This window comes from Lagopus muta, chromosome 10 (genome assembly GCF_023343835.1).
Source record: "Lagopus muta isolate bLagMut1 chromosome 10, bLagMut1 primary, whole genome shotgun sequence".
NCBI classification, from domain to species: Eukaryota; Metazoa; Chordata; class Aves; order Galliformes; family Phasianidae; genus Lagopus; species Lagopus muta.
Window position 1 is genome coordinate 6,495,345 of NC_064442.1, and position 19,109 is coordinate 6,514,453.

The following is a 19,109-nucleotide window of genomic DNA, read 5'->3' on the forward strand; positions in this document are numbered from 1 at the left end:
TATTCAGAGAGGCAAACCTCTGCGTAGGCATTTATAAACAGAATATCATCTCCGCAAGTATATTGCTCTGGTAATCACTTATGATAAGCATTGTGCTTGAACAAAAGGCAGTGAAAATGAAGGGTTGTTAGAGAAAAGAGCATCCAAATAATACTGCTACTGAGAAAAACCCAACAATATCTCCTCATTAAGATACATACACATTTCTTGGCTGTGTAATTTTGACAGGAGAGCTCATTTCTATATTTAATGTAAATGAAGCATGGACAGTTAACTGGGTATTTTACACCATGATATTTCAATTGTGTTTCATAAAACTCATGCTGGCCTTGGAATGAACAATTTATCCAATTAGGGTTTCTTTTTTCCATTTTTAATGGAATCTGGCTACTCTCTAATCTGTCTCACTGGTTTAAAAATTGAAATAATCCTATTAGAAACCAGGTGTGCAATGTGAGTGCAAAATTGGCATCATTTTTATGAGAATCAGGGAAAAAATATCCTCAGGTTATTCACAGGTTTCCACGCTGATTTTTGTTATTTAGGCTTTATTTAACGCTCATATCTAAAAACTGAATGATGTCTGCATTTCTCTGGTGTAGACTGTAGGTCAGAAATGTGAAGTTTGGCTGTGGCTGCTCACCTTTTTCTGGAGGTATTGATACCGGTCCTACAGTTGCTGTATTTAAGTCTTCCCTGGGCTAATTTTTATTTATCCTGTGAATTACTTTCAAATGCAATTCAGTGTTACATGAGTAACAACAGGCTGAATTCTGGTTTGGAATCCAAAGAAATGTGAAAATAATGCTGGGAATTTATATTTTGTACGGGATTCCCACTTTTAATTTACGAATCAATAATATTACAGTTGCTAACTATCTGACAGAGGGCTTCTGTCTTCCTCTCATCACTTCATTCACAAGGAAAACGTCCAGATTCTCTCATGCAGGAAGATTTTTAACCTTTTATCATTCAAATGCAGTGTCATAGCTTAAAACATTTTTAATTTTTGTGTGATGCTTTTGAATGAGGGTTTGCATATTTTATAGCTTTACAACGCGTCAACAAGGAAAACTTCAAAATTGCCTTTTACAGGCAGGGGAAATGTAGGTTTAGGTATAGGAACAAGTTTCTGTGGTTAGAATTCTACTTAGCGCCAGCTGATCCATGTTAATGACTTCTGCATATGCTCATAAAATGGAATAATTGGACTGAGTGCTCTTTTAATGCAGGTAAAACCATCCTGCGTTATTTTACCTTTGCTGTGGGCTAAAATAGTGAGCACATATTTGCTGGAGATCAGGTGACATCTTTAACTTGTTTCTGTGCCTTCGCCCTGGGCACAAGAAAAGAAAATTACAGGTCAGAGCTTGTACAGCAACTGCAGAGAGCCCAGGGGTCCTGCCTTTGAGCTTCTAATGCCCTCTGTCCTCCCCGTAAGAACATTAACTCTGGCACCGGTAGGAAGCTGCAGTCATGAGTTTAATTTCCATTTTGTTTAAGGATCACATAAACCTGAGGGCACAGGGGAAACAACAGAGGCATCTATATAAACTTTAACAAGCTAATCACCAAGCTGGATTGACAGAGTAATATGAATAGATGGGAGAATGTTGATGCTTTACCTCTGGCATTTACCTCTGTGTAGGCTTCCTGACTTATTCAGCCTTAGTGTATCGAGTTAGGGGACCTCCTGTTCTTAGAAACTAACAACAGATTTGGAAATTCAACAGAAATCTGGAAGGAATGGCTATGAATGATGGTGAATAATTAGAGACCTCTGAGCTTTTTTTGCTTTGAATTTGTTTTCAAAGGGTTTTTGAAGTTACAACTTATGTTGCTGTAAACATCACTGTCACTTTTGGGGTCTTTCATTAGCATTTCTATTTGTTAATCTCCCTGCAAATTCAAATGCAAGTTCCCGAGCTTTGTGTTGTATGATGCTTTCTTGTAGTCTTTGGGCACAACTAAGTTAACTATCCCCAAACTCTAAAGAACAGAAGACATGTCTTTTCCCCAAGCTATGCTGTTGGTATTCTTTTTCTCTTGCATTCCCATATGTGTGGTGAAATGTTTGCAATTGTTTCTAAAGCTTCTTCACATGGGAAAATAGCCAAATCGTTGAGCTGTGGTTAGGGCTTATGGAAAATGGGATCTGATAACAGGGGACAGCATTGTGTTCAGGGCAGGACAGAAAGCTAACTACTCATCTAGCATCTCATGATGCAGCTGGGAGAGGTGATCATCTTGTGTTAATTACTAATCCCTGCAAGAGGATGGGGGATCTGGAAGTGTGATCTGTTAGGAAAGGGGATCCAAGACATCCAGACTGTGGTTTGTTTACATTCACCAGCTTTCACTGCCTTCTCAACATTCACACAGTGGGAATTAATAGTTTTACACAGCTCTAGCAGCAGATACAATTGTCACAAGAAAGAGAATGAAGCAACAGTGTGGAAGAGCTCCTTTAAACAGCTTCTAATTGTCTCTGATATAATTTTCTGTCAGCGCATTAATTTGTGGAAGACATAGTGTGCTGGCTCTGCTCGTAAAACCCATTACCTCCTGTCCTCCTTCCGAGACCATTTGAGGACATTGTTCCTGTACTCCCTTGGTTCTCTATCCTCTTTACATAATGGTCTGTTATTAGATTTTATTGAGTCCTGCTGATGTGAAAGAAACCTGAAGCCTTGCTTCAATGTCACTTGTCAAATGTGCTAACTCATATAAAGACTTCAAGACTGGCATTGGATATTTCCCTTGCCTCTAGGATTAATCTTTTTACAAGGCACAAATGGATCTGGAAAGCATGGTACACAGCATGCTCTTACTCCCTGCACCTCTTTCTACCAAACTTAACACCCCTCTAATATTAGAACTTTTTCTCCATTAAGGCCATCTGTGTTTCACAGTTGCTACACTCAACTGTACGATTTCATCTCTCTGTGTATTGCCTAAGCTCTCAACTTTTAGGATCCATAGAGCCCAGCCAAACTCCTTCAGTTTAAATTAAGGTAGGTTTTCAGTGTATTTCCAGAGACCAGGGGAGCCAGTGAGATAAGATGGACTGACACACAAGAAAAGTATAGTGCCACTCTGCATTTAACTCTTTGGTATGCTGAAAGCAATAAAGCAATATGCCTGCAAAGGCTGGTCAAAATTCAGTGTTTTTCAGATAGAATGCCATCTCTACCTAAAATATGGTATTTCATGGAGTGCAGCATCATTTGCTGTTGTTCTTGTTGACATTAGTCTTTTCATTTAGAAAACTGAAATCTCTGAACCTGAATTTGCATGGCAAATGAGGCTATATAACTTTTTTTCTTATTGCCTGGTTGCCTGTAGAGCATATTATCCATCAATCAGTAGTCCTCATAACATTCTCCATGAATGGACTGCTGTGATTCCATAATTATGCACAGGTATTTCAATTTGGTTAATTTTATATCTTGGTAGTGATGTCCTGGGATCCTGCTGGCAGACACAGAAACCAAGGAATGTCATGCTTGTATCACTTGTTCACACATTGCTGGGCTGAGCTGGAAAGGATTTATCTTAGCATCTGCCTAGAACACTTGGTCAGTAACGGTTCTGCAGAGTGTAAGCATAATCACATGAAAATAGTCCCTGGCCAAGAGTGGAGTGGTTTATTCTTCATTTTACTGCTCCTCAGAAGATTAAGGCTTTAGCTCCAATCTGTGATTGCTTTGCATCAGCAAAGAATTATGTGCACACATTGACCATCTACCATGTTGCTTTGCAATGCTGAGATCTGTAAGCATTTGTCTTTTGCCTTGAGACCAAGGCTGATGTTACTTCATCAGCAATCTCTAATTATTCATTTAAAGAGGAAAGGCTCTTACTAGAAGGACTAAAGAGACCCACACAAGAATAAAGTACTTATATGAAATGTAAAAGACTGAAAATAACGCTCACAAACTGGAAAGACAAGACCCAACCTTCATATCCTGCGTATCAAATAATAATCTCCACTGTCAGTCTACCAATCTCCCTCAAGTGATACCATCCCTGCAGTAAGAAAGCTGAGCTGAAATTTTTGCATCCCTGAAAAAAAAAAAAAAAAGAAAAAGTTTTGTTTGTATTGTGATGTTTTCACATTGAAAAAATGTCCCTGGAAAAACTTCACCTAGCTCTCCACTCATCTTTCTTACCTGCTCCTCCTTGCTTACCAAGTCCTTTGATATCATCCAGCTGAAGCTACATGTGGACTCTGTGCCCTCCTAAAAATCCAAGCTTCAACTACAACTGTACTCCAGCATGGTTCATGCACCAGGGAACAAACTCTGCTCTGAGCTACAATCCTTACATACATGAAGAGGTACGTGTGAATCATTGCAGCAGCCCTTGGAGCAAACTTTCTCCCAAAACTGCACTTTGCAGGGGAAGAGAGGCCACACAGGATGGAAGCACTCTCCTTCCCTGGGCTTTGCCATGCTGCAACACAGCGCCCTCTGCATGCATTCCCTGCCCTGTGACTGCTTTGGGGCACTGTCCATGGCCTTCATGGTTGCAACTGGAGAGAAGCGTCGCAGTTGGAAGCTCAAAACTCTCCGTGAGCCTCAGTGATACCACTCCACCTGTCCCTCATGCTGGGTTATCTTCCGTTCGTTGTCAGCGCTCGTTAAGACTGAGGGCATCTCTCTCGCTCGCTCTGCCTTCTCAACATCTCCGGTTTCACAGGAGCAGAGTCAAACAGAGCCAAATCCACGCAGGGTCTGGAACGGATCAGCTGGGAATGCCTGTCAGGCCTGTCAGGCAGCCAGTGAGCTCCCTCCCTTCTCGCTGGCTTTCTTTGAGGTTTGTAGCTCTTCTGCTTTCTTGTTGCTATTGCCACCCTCCCCACACTCCCCCTTGCCACACACCAAGCACCCAGACCTTTACTGAGCACTTTACTTAATCCCTAGGATTCTTTATATAGGGATTAATCTTCTTGTCACAGTGGGAGAGCTCGGCGGGAGGGGGTACATTTATCTCTCCTGCTGAGGTCTAGAGTTGCATTGCTGTGATTATTGGTGGTAGCAGTGTGCGTGTGTCTGGGGATCTGTGTTTAGCTTCTTCGTTTCTTAAACAGCACAGGGGCAGCAGCCAGGCACGCTTTCTGGCTGCATTGTTTGCTGCTAGCGAGAGAGATTGTGAGTGGGGAGCAGCATGGCAGAACAAGAAGCCAGTGGCTTGAAAGTCCTTCTTTCCACCCTCCAGGTAAGAACAGCTTGAACTAATGAGAGAGGTGCTTGGGCTTGTTTTCTTCTTTAGTTCACCAGCAGTGACTTGTTGAGCTTAGTTTGTTCTTAGGAGCTCCCTGCTGGCTTGTCTTTAAAAGCATCAGCACACAGGAGTCCTGACCTGCACCTCCCACCCTAAAGCACCTTTATGAAACGAAGTTTCACTATCCGAAGACGAACGCTAGCAGTTACTGCTATGCATCAATCACCAAGCCCTGTCTGCAGTGCCTCGGCTTCTGCAATCTTGCTGTGTGCAGCAGGGGAATGAGGGAGGTGTGAGGAATCGGCTGCTTTGCGATGAATGGGACCTGACAGCACTGTCAGTCTGTGAGCGAGGTGAGCTGCAGCAGCGTGCAGCACTGCTCCGAGCGCCGTGGAGAATGAGTAAACAGATCTGCCTGGAGGCTGCAAGTTCTTCCCTGTCAAACTTACTTCACCAAGACCCCGAAGCACTCTCAGAAAAGCAGCAAAACCTCCTTTGGGCTTGGTGAGATGTGGAGCGCTCAGCAAATGTCCCCGAGGAGCAGAGGGGAGGGAAATGTTCCACTCCAGGATCACACTTGTTGGACAGGAGAAGTATTTCTTCCTTTGTCTGTAGGGTATCCCCTTGGTTCTCTTTTCTCCCAGCATGTATGTGCTCCTTGTGGTCTCTCAGGTGAGGAGGCATGACCCACTCTATGAAATGAGATGCGTGCTTTGGAAGGGAACCTATGCATTCATGAGATACCGTTATGTCATGAGTAGTGGGTGGGAATTGTTCTGCCAGGACAAGTTGCTTGTGCAGAAAACAGCTTTTAGACTAGTTTTCACTAGTTTATGGTGAAATTCCAATTGTCTGCATTTCTAAGGTGCCCTCATCTGGGTCAGAGCCCCACGGGGACAAGAGTTTGGGGCAGTGTGCGCTACAGGATCTTTACATCTGGGGCAGCAGCATCCTCTGACAGCTTTATGCATCACCAAAACCTTGCACTACTGCATGCACAGGATCAGAAAATAAGGAGCACGTTGTGTGAAACAGACTTACCTCCTGGGTCAGCCCAAGAGCTCATGTCCCTCAGCCCTGTGTTTCTGAAGGTTTTTGTGACCCGTCAGAAATGTGTATAGAAGGTCGTAAAACCCCATGGTACGTAATTGGCTCCAGAACCATAGCTGCACACAGTGATCAGCCTTGACATCTTTATCCAAGCTTGTGTAACTGTCAACAACTTGTATTTCTCATAACATTGCCAAACTCTGGTTTGCCTTCCATGGCACCCTGTGGCGATGAGTTCTGCAGAAGAATGGGCACACATGAAAGTTGTTTACTGTTCTTTTTCATGGCAGTGTAACTTGCCTGCCCCTGTTGCTCTTTCAGCATGTGTAATGCATGTTTTGCATTAGATCGTGTTTTTGCCACATCCAGGTTACAGTCTGTTACTTTGGATAACTGAGAACTGAGTGTACATCTGTTTCTTCTTATACTTTCTAACGCTAACAGTCCTGGTGCTCTGTGCATAATCTGGGGACAGAAAGGGACAAGGCACAGGAATAAATTGGGATCTGTGATTTAATATATGTGATTCATTAACAAAGCTGCAAGGAAGAGGATGAACCTAGAACCAAGTGAAAGAGTTGGCAAAACTGCAAGGGTATTGGCAAAAATGCAAGGCTGCTGAGCGTTCAACCACAGCATTACCAACAAATCTAACCTTAGTACAGCAACCTTCTTTCCAAAAAATTCATATTCACTTAAAGAAGAGCGACGGGCTTTCTCTCATTTGTTCTGATTCCTCTCCTCCTCTCTTACCTTCAGCCAAAACTTTATCAGTGAATCTCTCCAATGCCATCACCTGTCCCAGGTACACAAACTCAGAGATAAAAAGGACCTTTGCTAGTCACAGTCTGGAAGTGCTGGCCTGGGAAATAATGACTTTTGTTGACATTTGCATTTGCTGATATGATCTCTCCACACTTCTTATTTTCTCCAACAGCTGTCCAAAACACAGTGGCTTTGTTTTTGTGTCCTGCCAAATTGCCAAACTATTTCATATTATTTTATTGGGCATGAAGAACATATCTGCTGAGTACAGCAGGATGTTCTGCAGGACAGTATTACTGTGTATTTTCCCTTTGTTTTAAGTCTCGTTTGTTTACAGAAAGCTTTCAGCTGGAGCATGAGGGAACATTCACCCACCAAGCTGCTCTTTGCAGACCTCAGAACAAAACCAGCCTTGTTCCTTCAGTCACACACTGACAACTAGTTTTCTATCTTACTTCCAAGCACTGGCATGGATCATTCTTCCCAATCTGAGGAATGTATCCACCTGAGAAATGCTCTATCACCTTCAGCTGAGAGAGCAATCCAGCTTGTGTCCTCCTGGCACAGACTCCTGGTCTCACAACCTGGCTTTGGTAAGGATGGTCTCACGCAGACCAAAACTCTTAGAACTGTTGACACTGTGCACTTTGTCACAGAATTCCTGCTCCAGTCAAAGAAAGAAACGCATTTTGTTTTTTGAGTTCTTCAGAACTGTTAACAGAGCAAAAAGGGAGCATGATCCTCCAATGACAGCAGAAACTCATGGAGCATGACTCGTTACAGATGTTCTGAAAAGTGACAAGGTGAAAAGCAAAAAACTGCTTTTAAAGCGCGGCTGCATTTTGTCACTGAAATGTCACTGCAGGGAAGACGTGACATTTCAGATCCCTTGGTAAGAAGTGCTTCACTGCTTACAAGGTACAGCTTTCAAATGTGAGTTTCATGTTTAAGAAAAACCTCTCCCTTTTTCACAGGTTTTGTATCAGTATTGCAGTGCCAAACCATTAGGTACTTTCTGTTATTTCTTATTTTGCTTTTAACCCTGATACTTTCTTCTTTGGTCTCTCTTCTTGACTCTCCCTATCCCACCTGCTCCTACAATTATCCCATTCGTCTCTCATCCTGTTCTGTTCCCATCTCTGCATCACAGTAATGTCTTTGCATCGAGCTCTGCTCTGTCTTTCTTAGCCAGTCCAGTAACCTACACCAAGGCTGGGCTGGTTACTACTCTTCACTCTACTCTCCAGTCAGACCGTGCTAAAAATCAGCATCGTCTCCACGTACAGCTTATGTTCAGGGGAAAAACTCTGATGTTTTGCAGGCAGCCTCCTTAAAACTAAATCCCAGACAGATTTGGGTTTAGATCCCCTATTTATTTTAATGCCTAAAGGAGGTATGTGGGCATTGATTAAAAAAAAACAAAACTATCAGTGGTTAAGTGGAGCAATAGAAAATGCAGCATCTTTTGTTGCATCCCAGATTATTGAATCATTTGTGATTTTAGAGCATCCGTGTTCATACTGCTGGTTATCCCAGCTTCATCTCACTCCATCCTCCAGATGCATGCTAAGTAAGCAACATTTTGATTCTTCCTCTGCTTTCTCCCTGCTCTTTTCCTTGCTTGCCAGGCCGAGATATGAGCCTGCCTTGGTTGCTCCTGAGAACATCTCCTTATTGCATGGCAGTGTGCACTGTGTTGCCTGAGGAGTCCCAGATTTCCTGTTGGCTCTCAGCACAGTGTTCACATGTTTCCCAAAGCCACACTGTCTGCGTGCATATTCCACTAAGCTGGCAACCCTTGGGGCTGTTGGCAGATCTTTGGCTCATACTAAACCCTACTGTGCTGGACTGCAAAGGTTTCTGAATGTTATGGTTCAAAAGGAAAGAGGTGAAAATCTTATGTATCCACGAGGATGTGATCTGTGTAAAGGGATTCCTGTCTGAATGACTGTGGTGCCCAGCAGGGAAGAGATGCAGGATTCACTGTTTGCTAACTTGAACCTCTCTGTTCCATTGCGCTGCATCTCCCGAGCTGTTTTGCTGGCTGGCTGACAAGGCAGTTCTATTGTTATCCTAAAGTCAAGTGGGAAGATATCTGTGCTGCTCCAGTGACAATGAATATAAATGCATTTTGCAAAATGCTTTTGTCTCCTCTGCATCCTTGCACTTATACCGTCAGTAGAGCAGCTGAGATTCCTGGGACTGAGCAAAATGGATGTAAAACACCAGGAACTTCTCAGCAAGCAGAACACCTGCTGGTTTGCACAGGAGGTGGGAGAGTTTGGAGTTTGGTTCTGTATTTTTGGGAGGCAGCTTGGCATGCTAGGGGTTAGTTGAATACTCTTACAGGGAAGAAAACTCAGCTCAAAACCAGATGGTCATTTTCATGTGGTTCATTAACTGTGTTTTATTGAGATTGTTATACCTAAAGTAAACAGCAGTGGATTTAGTGTTCTCCTATTCCTTACAAAAAATATTCTATCTTTGGAGCAGAAAAAGCAGTGCAGTTAGATCAGTGAGGCACTTGGATATGGTGTTCCAAGGAAAATCCATTGTAGGGAAACACTGGATGTTCTGTCAGTAGTCTCCTGTCTCTAATGCCAAAGTAGCATTGTATGGGAATTGCTAAGTCATGGTCTGAGCCAACGATTGAGCACCTGGTGGAGGGACACAGCCAGCCCTGGGAGCACAGGTGAAAGCAATTCCTGGTTCCACCCCTCCCTAAGCCTCATTTAAGGGCTGGCTGCCACAAAGGAAGGGTCTCTAGCTGCAGGTCCTTCCTTTTGGAGTATTTGGTGAGTCTTCCTCCTTGGGATGGGTAAGCAAATCCTTTTTTCTTTAACTGCATTGTGACCATCCCCCTTTTTTTCGGGTAATTGAGAACTGGTTATCTGCTATTGCTTTTGCATAAAGACATAGGTTGCATATGCTCATTTTTTAAAGAAGAAATACTCTTCTGCAGGCAATTCTACAGAGGTTCTCTAGATCAGCATCACAGCTTTCAGAGTCACTGCTTGTTCTTTTTGCCTCAGCTATCACATTGTCTCTGTCTAAGGAGATAAAGGTAATTCAGAGCACTTCCTGGCTCACCACCGTGGGGCACTGCTAAGCAGGAGGAGCCCTTGCACCATCAAGAGAGAAAGGAGGCAACATCTGGGCATCAACCCCAAATTCCTACAAGGCCATGGAAGACATATCAACATTTGGCATTCTTGTGAGTCAGTGCAGAACGCTGAAAGCCCTCAGAGGCAGCTGAGGCACGTTTTGAGCTTTGCTGAAACCCTTCCACCAGCTGAGCTCAGACCAAGCTTTTGTTCTGTTCTCAGGCTGGCTGCAGCTGTTTCTCTGAGCATGCTGCCAGTCCTCTGACAGTGCTTTCAGTTGGGCTCTTCAGAGTTCCCTGTGACTGCGTTAATGAAAATGTAGGACCTTGAGGTGTAAGATCTACCCAGAGGCTGATCAGAGCACCATTAGCTGCAGCTGGGATGAGCAGGAAAGTGCATTGTATTCTGGCCCCAGAAATCTGAACAGGACTTCCTCTGCCAAGGAAGAAAAGTCAGCTTCACTCTGTCCTTTCCTGGAGACCCTCTGGCTCTCTTGCTGTAGAAATGCAAATGTGGTGGGATAGTTTTGTCACTAAATCACTTGAATGCAGGGCTGAAGAAGTGGGTTACATCCCAATGCATCTGGCTTAATCACGTGTTAAATTGCTAATAATCCCACTGTGCCTCCCATTGGTGGTAGAGAAGATCAGGCAATTAATAGTTGAAGAAAAAAGTGAAGTTTTGCTGAAATAATGATTCAAACAGAAGTGAATCAATAATTCTGTTTCAGTATGGGGCTTGGGTTGAGCACAATAAATAATGTACAGAACCACACGTTAAATGTTGAGGACAAAGATCTATGCAGGGTAATTGTAAGGGAAGCGTGCACTGCTCATACAGGAGCAGGGATTTTGTGAAATAAAACAAGTTACTGGGTAATAATAAATAATACAAAAAATGCCAGGGGGCCAAGTGAGGTGACACAAGCAATTTAAAAGCCATGCTTCTCAACCTGACTTTGCACCTATAGTCAGCTGTTCATATGTAGTATAATGGTGTGCTATACAACAGTGAGCAGCTTTATATTGTATTTTATATTTATATTTTATACTATTTGGACAACTGCAGCATTATGGACATGCACATTAAGCTACATTATGTAAGAAAGTAAATGCATTTGTTTAAGACATACTTAGCTTTCACATACGAGTTAAAAATATTCAAATCATTTGATTTCCTATTTGTAAATCACAGATATTGTTGGTGGTTACTGTGCTTCCATGGCTGTTTTGTACGCCTAATATTAATATACTATGTCAATATCTTTGTGTCAATGGAAAATTTCCACTTTCACCTTCTCTTGGGCTTCAATAGTTCCCCTCTGTGAAATACATGAAAAGAGTTGTTTTCATACAGAGAGATGTTTGTTTGAATAGATCTTGCTTATGTTTCTTTATATAGCATAATCTTATTTCCAATGTATTATGCTACGTTGTGCTGTAATGATTTGGCAATCCTTTTCACGCACTTTTTCTCTCCTATGCATTGGAGCAGTCCTCTTGGCTTTATCTGTAATGGGAAAATGTCTGTGGTAGAAAATGCATTCGTGGGCATCTCTGAATGACAGTTTATTACATTACACTTAGCAGAGAGTCCTAGAAGGTCGTATCGAAAAATGGATGGGCTGATATTGGTGAACTTTAGCAGCGTCTTGTAACACCAGCAGTTTCATGGGTGTGCATTAACAGGGAGAACAACGCCTCCAGGAGTTTAAGAGAAGGGGGTGGATTTTGCGCTGCTCATCCTGAGATAGCAGGGCTGAAAACTGCCCCTGGAGATGTGCCTGTCAAAGGGACACTGGTTTTGTGAGATCTCTCCTGTTTGTGTCAGGATGGGTAGCACAGCGCATATCTTCACTACGCTCGTGAGAAAATCAGAGGGAGAATTTGTACTTCTGAGGGAAGAGAAGGTGAAAGCCCCCCCTTTTTTTTTTTTTTCTTCCTGAAGAGCCCAGGGAAAGTACAGAACTGAGGTGATGCTTGCCGCTTGCTCCTTATGAAATTAGCCTTGTTCCTTGGGGGGGAAGGTGACCCTTCGCTGTGTTAGGGTTGTTGTATGGCTTTCCTGTCTTTGTGAATCCCCTATGTGCAAACACACTGATCACCCATATTTGCTGTTGTGCCATGCCAGACTTTAGCACCATGACTACATTCTTCTCACCAGACCTGGACGTAAAATAATTCCCTGTTGCGTTTCTCTGTTCTGTTAATAAATGCTTGTCTCATCGATAGTCTATTTGCACCTGTTGGCCTACAGAGCCTGATGTGCCATAGGACACAAATCCTGTTCCACAAGCTGAAGCCATTCGGCGTGCTGAGCTCACTGCTCCTCTCCACAGGGGAAGGGACTTTGATTCTTGATCAGAACAGGCTGTTTTGGGCTGCTGAGGGAGATTAGGGCCAAAATGAGATTGGAAAGTGGTGGGGTGCACTCCTTGATAGGGGCCTACGATCTTCTCCAGGGATACCCTGATGGTGTAAGGCAATCTCACCTGACTGTCCTTCTGCTCCCCACTGACAAAATCAAGTTTGACGCAGAAAGTGGGGAATGAGTGTTAGAAAGAAGCCATACAGTTTGCTCTTGTACAGCTCTAGTGTGAATGTCCAGCACAGTCGACAGGAGTGAGTCCTCAGTGCCTACAGTCCTGTAAACTGTGTGCATCAGAAGGAATGCGTGCTTTTATTTCAGAAAAGGCAGTTAATTTAAAGCTCCTATTGAAGCAAGAATATGAATCAATGAAAGTGCAACAAATTCGCATCCATGACTCGGTGTTTCCTGCTGATCCGTTGTACTGTTAGGGCTTTTGTTTTACTGGATGGAGACCTGCCATATTATAAAGAAATTAAGGTTTTTAGAAGTAAAAATTTGTCATTTGTTTCATGTCTCCTGGAAAGGACAAAGGTAATATAATAGAGACCCTTCTGCCCACAGGCAGTACTAAGCTACGCAGAAGAGAATGAATGTTTTGCACTGGGTATTGATTGACAGAATAACATCTGCTCAACAAGAAATTCCCTGGGCAATGTGAAACCTCCTTCCCTTAGGGGGTTTGGAGAGCAAGGCTGTCTTTTTTTTTTTTTTTTTTTTTGTGATTTCTTTTCTGGAAGGAACACAGCTTTTTCTTTAAAGGTGTTGTAGGTTGAGTTGGAATTAATGAGTACAGCAACACTTTTATGGTGAGTCTTTTTTGAAACCTGAGTAATTCTGACACAGAAGAGTCCTGTGGAAGAAATAACTAATCTACCAAGGAGTTCTTGCCTTTTTTTCCACCTTTCAACAAGGGATGCTTGAAGGCAGAACATTTGTTTTATTTTTCTGACAGTAGAGACATGGAAGCACTACAGCATTGCATTTTACTGCAGTCCACTACTGGGAAGTCTTTTATGTGCATTAATTGTTGGTGTAATTTACAAGCAGAGGTTTCCCAATGGGAATTTGATCCCTACAGTAAATGGAGATGAGTTCTTACCCGCTGGACTGATCTGCTCCTCCTCACTATTCTACCTATTTCTTCCCTTTCAACATACAGAATGGTGGAATATTGATGGCCAAAACAAGACTCCTGGGCTTTATTCTCAGGACTGCTAAAAACTCTCTCTATCAAATTCATTTAATATCTGTGCCTCCTGATTTCTTTGTTTGATTGCTAAATAGTACCGAACTTCATCTGTCAAATCTGAGTGCTGAGAAGCAATCGCATTGCTTCCCAAATTAAAGTGTACAACAAGTTACTCCATGAGCAGATGACAGTCGTGTAGTGGACTCAATGCAGATGGTTCTCAACCACCCTCTTATTTTTGTGGGATTTCTTCTGGAAGGTCAAAGTGGGAGATTACAGTGAGGATGAAGCTGGCTCTCTATTTCATTCAGGATTAACCTGACAAGCAGGAGTGTAACAGGCAGGGAAAACATGAACAGTTTGCTTGGCATAGGGAATGCCCACCTGTCTGTGCTGCAAAGGAGGGGAGGGCGAATGGTCCACCTGACCTTTCCCTATGATTAAAATACAAATCTGATGAAGTCAGAGGAACAAACTGAACTCTTTCAACCCTCTGTTTTTCCAGTAGTAAACTAGCACCATCCTCATGGTTTCTGGAGAGGGTAGAGGACAGCAGAGGTATTGAATATTTTTTTTTTTCTGGCCTCCTCTTTGGGAAAATCTCCTGCATTTGAATGGCCATTTGCCCCATGTTAGTGTGCCATAACAAGGGGAAGGAGCTTGAGATGCCACTGAAGATTGTGTGCCTGGCTGTGGTTTTCTTCAAGTTTGTGTTCCAATAGGACTTAGGTCACCTGATTTCCCCATAATGCACAAGGATTTCAAGGGGACAGCTGGAATTAGAGATGCACTAAAATGATTCTCATCTACAATGAAAACCATGCTTATGAGTGGTTTGTTTCAAAAGATCCCGTAGCTAAAGCTGTATCTCACAGAAAACTTTGAAGGGTTTTATCTATGAGATGGTTATCTAAGCGTCTGGAAAACTTCCTAGCTGAGCTCTCCTTCTGTGTCCTGACAGAGCTTATGGTGACCTGTTCTACCAATGATCTCCTTGAAATCATGCTCAAACATAAGGACACAACTACATTGTGGTGGTCTCTATGTGCTGGCATTGGATGAAAGTATTGGATTAGGCTCTGGCATGCACCAAATCTCCTACTGGGGTATTCCCAACATAATTCACCTTACTCTCAGAAAGCAGATACTGTCTCAGACAGAACACTGAGCTCGTATTTTTAAATTTATTTCCTGTCACTTCTTCCTGGAGTACGAACACAGCACTGAGCTCATTCACTGAGCTAACAAAATGCCTGTTAGCTTGACTGGCCAACACTTAATTTGCAAATGCTTCTCTGCTGTGGAACTGAAGTAACAAGAGCTGAAGGAAGTCCCAAACATGCCTGCCTTTAATATGGCGGCGTTGGCTTGCCTTTTCTGGATGACTTAAATGGGATCTGGGTTGAAGATAAGTGTTTTTAATTTGTGGATGGTGAATGGTGTACCCTGTCATACTTCTTAAAAAACTGGTAGAGCTGAAGGCTTTGCTTTTTAGAGGTTGCTGTGAAAATCTAGACAGATGGGTCTCAGCAATGCAGTTAGACAGATGTTCTGCTTTACATTACTTGTAATACTACTTTGAATCATTAAGGATTTGGAAGCAGACTTTGCTATTCATTACGGATGCCAAATTTCATTTGTTGTTTGATTTTTATTTTTTTTCACTTAGACTGGATGGAAAAAATAGGTTCTTCATTTTCACTTTCACGTTCTACCCCCTAAGAAAATAAGCTGTGACTAACAGTAGTTATTAACAGTATACTTCCATTACCCTAGCCTCAATCATCATTATTAAGTGTTGATTGATTGAAGGCATATTCATTACTGCTCCAGAAAGCACTTCTGAAAGTGGAGTAGGCTGACACATAAGGACGCTTATCTCAGCAAGAGAAAGGACTACTGTGAGTCTCAACCAGAATATACCTTATAGTGCTCCTTTCCATCACCCTGTACAGGTTGATGTCAGGCTAAAGTGTATCAAATGGGGTGTTAGCACTGGAACAGAGAGAGAAGCCCAAAGTGAATGCAGCGTTATGGAAGGAAGTGCCAAGGCAGGCTAAGATTAGGCGGAGGGACTCCTGTGGCTTCATGGTGCCCTGCCTGATCAGGAACATCAGAGATATGAAGACACTGCTGTCCTTGCTTATAGTTGTCTATTTTCACCTGCACATGCTTACACTTCAACATCTGTGGCTTTATTAAAAAGCAAGTACATCTGGAATTTTTCCAAGGATTGTATTCTGGGAAATGGCTTTGCTTGAGGGGGGAAAAAGTCTTTGTTAATTCATAAATCCACTCCTTTGAAAGACAGAGCATTCTCTGGAGTGACAGCTACAGAAGCTCACAAAGAAAAGTTGTAGCGTGTTTCATGATGCTCTTTCCTCCCTGCTAGAGGAAAACTACAGCTGAATAGGAAAAACAGATCCTTCCCTGTTAAGTTTGGGTAGCAGTTGTGTTGTGTAGCTGTAACAGAGCAACATTTGGATGAAATGTTAATATTTTAAAAAGTTCAGTGACAGGTAAAGTAATATGAAGTACAGGTATAAACCAAGGTATGAATCCAAGAAATACCAAGAGGCAGTAGGTGCTAGCATGTGTATGGAAGTTGTTGTGCAAGAATAGCTAATGCTATGTAAAATATTAAGTGAATGAGAGACACATGCTAGGCTAATTTTAAGGATTAGAATAAGAATAGATCTTACAAGGAAAAAGGTGGATGATATAACATGAAATCCAGTGAAAATTTTTAGGTGTCACAGGCAACTTATGGTGAAATAGATGTCCTCTGAGAATTTACCTGCAGTGGAAATTACAGGAAAAACTCTAGAAGTGTTCAGAGGGATATCTGAAATTCTTCAGAATATCATGTGATTTGATTTTCCTCAAAGTTTCCTCCTTCTTTTAATGCTTCCAACTCAACAGAAGAATTATAAGGTTATAGAATAATGTGCTTTGCCATCAGTTCTGCATAATAAAGGAATTGCTCTATTAGAGGTGTATGAGAGGAGGAAATGACAAAAACAAACTATATGTGAAGAGGAACTTGTGTAGAAGGATAGCTCTGTATTTTTTTTAAACTCACAGAGCACTTTGGTATGAGAAAAAGCAAGCAAGAAAAAGCAATTTACTCTGCTAAAGGCATCCAAGAAATTGCAGCCCAACAGAGCATAATTCCTGCAAGCATCTGGGTGCGAAAGCTTTATTAGTGTGATACGTGAACAGTGTGGCACAGATGATGGAAAAACCTTGCTTTGAAGTTAAGTAATACAGGTCTGGAGACTTGGTGACACAGCAGGCAAAACTGAGGGCTCAGATCACGATCCTCTGTGGATCGTGAGTAAAGTGTAGCATCTCCCCCATGCTTGGACACAAGGATGAGTATCACTGCACAAGGAGGGCTAGGACTCGCTGATATTATTTCCCAGTTTGGCTTTCAGATTCCCTACAAGGGATTGGTCTCTTCTTCATCTTACTGGAATGGATGTTTCAAGTCCTCATCTGATTTTGCCACTGACTTACTTAGATGGTGGGAAATTCACTTAGGCATCACTAGGTGATATTTCCCTGCAGCCAAACAAGGGACAATGAATCTGATACTCATGAGGAAGGATGTGGTGGGGCAGGTGTTAATTAATATTTGTGAAGAAATCTGTGATCCTGTGATGAAAGGTGTTATGTTGGTGCAATTTATTGCATTAAATATAGTAAGATTCCTTGGCACAGATGATTTCAACAGTGTTATTCACCAAGTTATTTTGGCTGGAGATCAGTTCAGTCAAAGCTGTTACATCTCAACACCTTTTAGTGTTTCGAAGGCATTCAGATGTAAGTGTGGACTTTGCTCGTGTCTGCCTTGCAGCAGTTCAGTCCCAAAGTCTGTAGCATGTATCTTTTGAGAACAAGACCTAAATCTCAATGATCAGGAGCAAAGTCCAGTACAATAACATGGAGAAAGTTGCCTTTCAGGTGTTGTTTCTACACAGTCCTGGTTGTCTACCCTACCTGCTTGTCTGTCCTTGATGTGAACATTACCTCATTACTGAACCCAGGTGTGAACTGGTGTGTTATAGAAGGTTGCAAGAGCAAGCAAGGATGACCAAAAACCTGACCTCAGGTCAATGGAGATGGGAAAAAGCCCTGCATCTAATTGCATCAGGTGAGAAAGGGAAGTTTTTTTTTGAGTGTTTAACATTTCCTTTGGTATAAAATCCAGTAAATCACAGGGCCTGGCTTGGTATTGAGCATCAGTAGGAAGGAAAATGGCTGGTGCTTGGGTGAATGGGGTGTCAGGAATGCTGGACATAAGTGTGAAGGAGCAAGCACAGCTCACAAACAGGAGCAAGGATTCGCTGGACCACATGTCATGCTCTCAGAGGCCCTTTGGCTGCCCTGCATACAGTTTGAGGGCTACGTGATCCCACACAGCTGTGAATGCCTCTCTTGTAGGATTAAAGAGGTCACTTAGGACATTATCCTAGCAGCAAGGTCCTCCTTCCATTCTATAAATAGAGCCTTTCCCTTCCCCTCCTCCTTGGTGTTTCCTGACCTATCTGACTCCTGAGCAGAGGTAATCAAGGTTAGGTGAGACAAGTGCAGTTTACCACAGAGGATGGTGACAATGCTGAGGATATATGGATGTTTTAGGAGCAGGGGAAACAAGATCGTAAGTTCTCAGCATTCCTCTAAGGCTTGATGATGACAGTAATGATGTAACAAAGTGCTTTAGTAATAACAAAATTTTAGCTGTAATCACTTTGCAATACTTTCTTATTCTGAGGTTCCCCAGTGAAATTCTGGAGATCCCCCCAGTAACAAGAAAACACAGCTGGCTGAATTGTGAGGCTGAGGATGGGGGCACACAGGGATTTTTTTGCTCTCTTATTTTAGTGTGAATTTTTAGCTCCACTTAAATTAGAAAAAGCAGTCTGCTCCAGCAAGATGCAGAACGTAAGGCAGGGAGCCTGGTTTTATGGCTATTTGGAGACCAGGGAGTCAGGTGTGGGAAGACGTCCAGATGGCAAACCCATACTGCTAGTATTGTGGAATAGCTGAGTCTGTGCACACCTTCTCCTCGCTGGCGGAGCAGAATCTAATTTAAGTGTGGATTCAGTTATTGGGAGCCCAGTAGTTTCTGGAGGTCTTTAGAGCAAGTGAGGAGAGATTTTGCTTGGCCCCTAGGCTTGCATTGGTTTCATTAGGTGCAACTGCGCACCAGGATTTCTCCTTCATAGACTCTGAGTACAGGGAATGAGAAATCTTCTTGCAGATGCAAGCATCATTACGTGGACAGTTAGTCCAACTACTGCTATTTGTGTGAGCAAATTTATGAAGGGTAAGAGAAAAAAGAAGGGCGTATTTTGAACGTGTCAAATTCTGCTCCCCTGTTTAGGAGCAGGTTATTTTAA

At 42.6% G+C, this 19,109-nt stretch overlaps 1 protein-coding gene across 17 annotated transcripts in view; it reads left to right on the forward strand.

The window, feature by feature from the left end:
- The first annotated feature begins 4,722 nt into the window (after positions 1-4,722).
- AGBL1 (AGBL carboxypeptidase 1) overlaps positions 4,723-19,109 on the forward strand; it is a 487,401-nt gene continuing 473,014 nt past the window's right edge. For 16 of the 17 annotated variants that reach the window (XR_007379113.1, XR_007379116.1, XR_007379112.1 and 13 more), the window contains exons 1-2: positions 4,723-4,818; positions 5,093-5,220. Coding sequence is in view for 4 of the 17 variants with exons in the window: in XM_048956254.1 (XP_048812211.1) it covers positions 5,170-5,220 (51 nt within the window). In the remaining 13 variants the exon portion in view is untranslated. Of the gene's footprint in view, positions 4,819-5,046; positions 5,221-19,109 lie in introns of those variants that run through there. The other variant, XM_048956253.1, reaches the window with a different exon arrangement.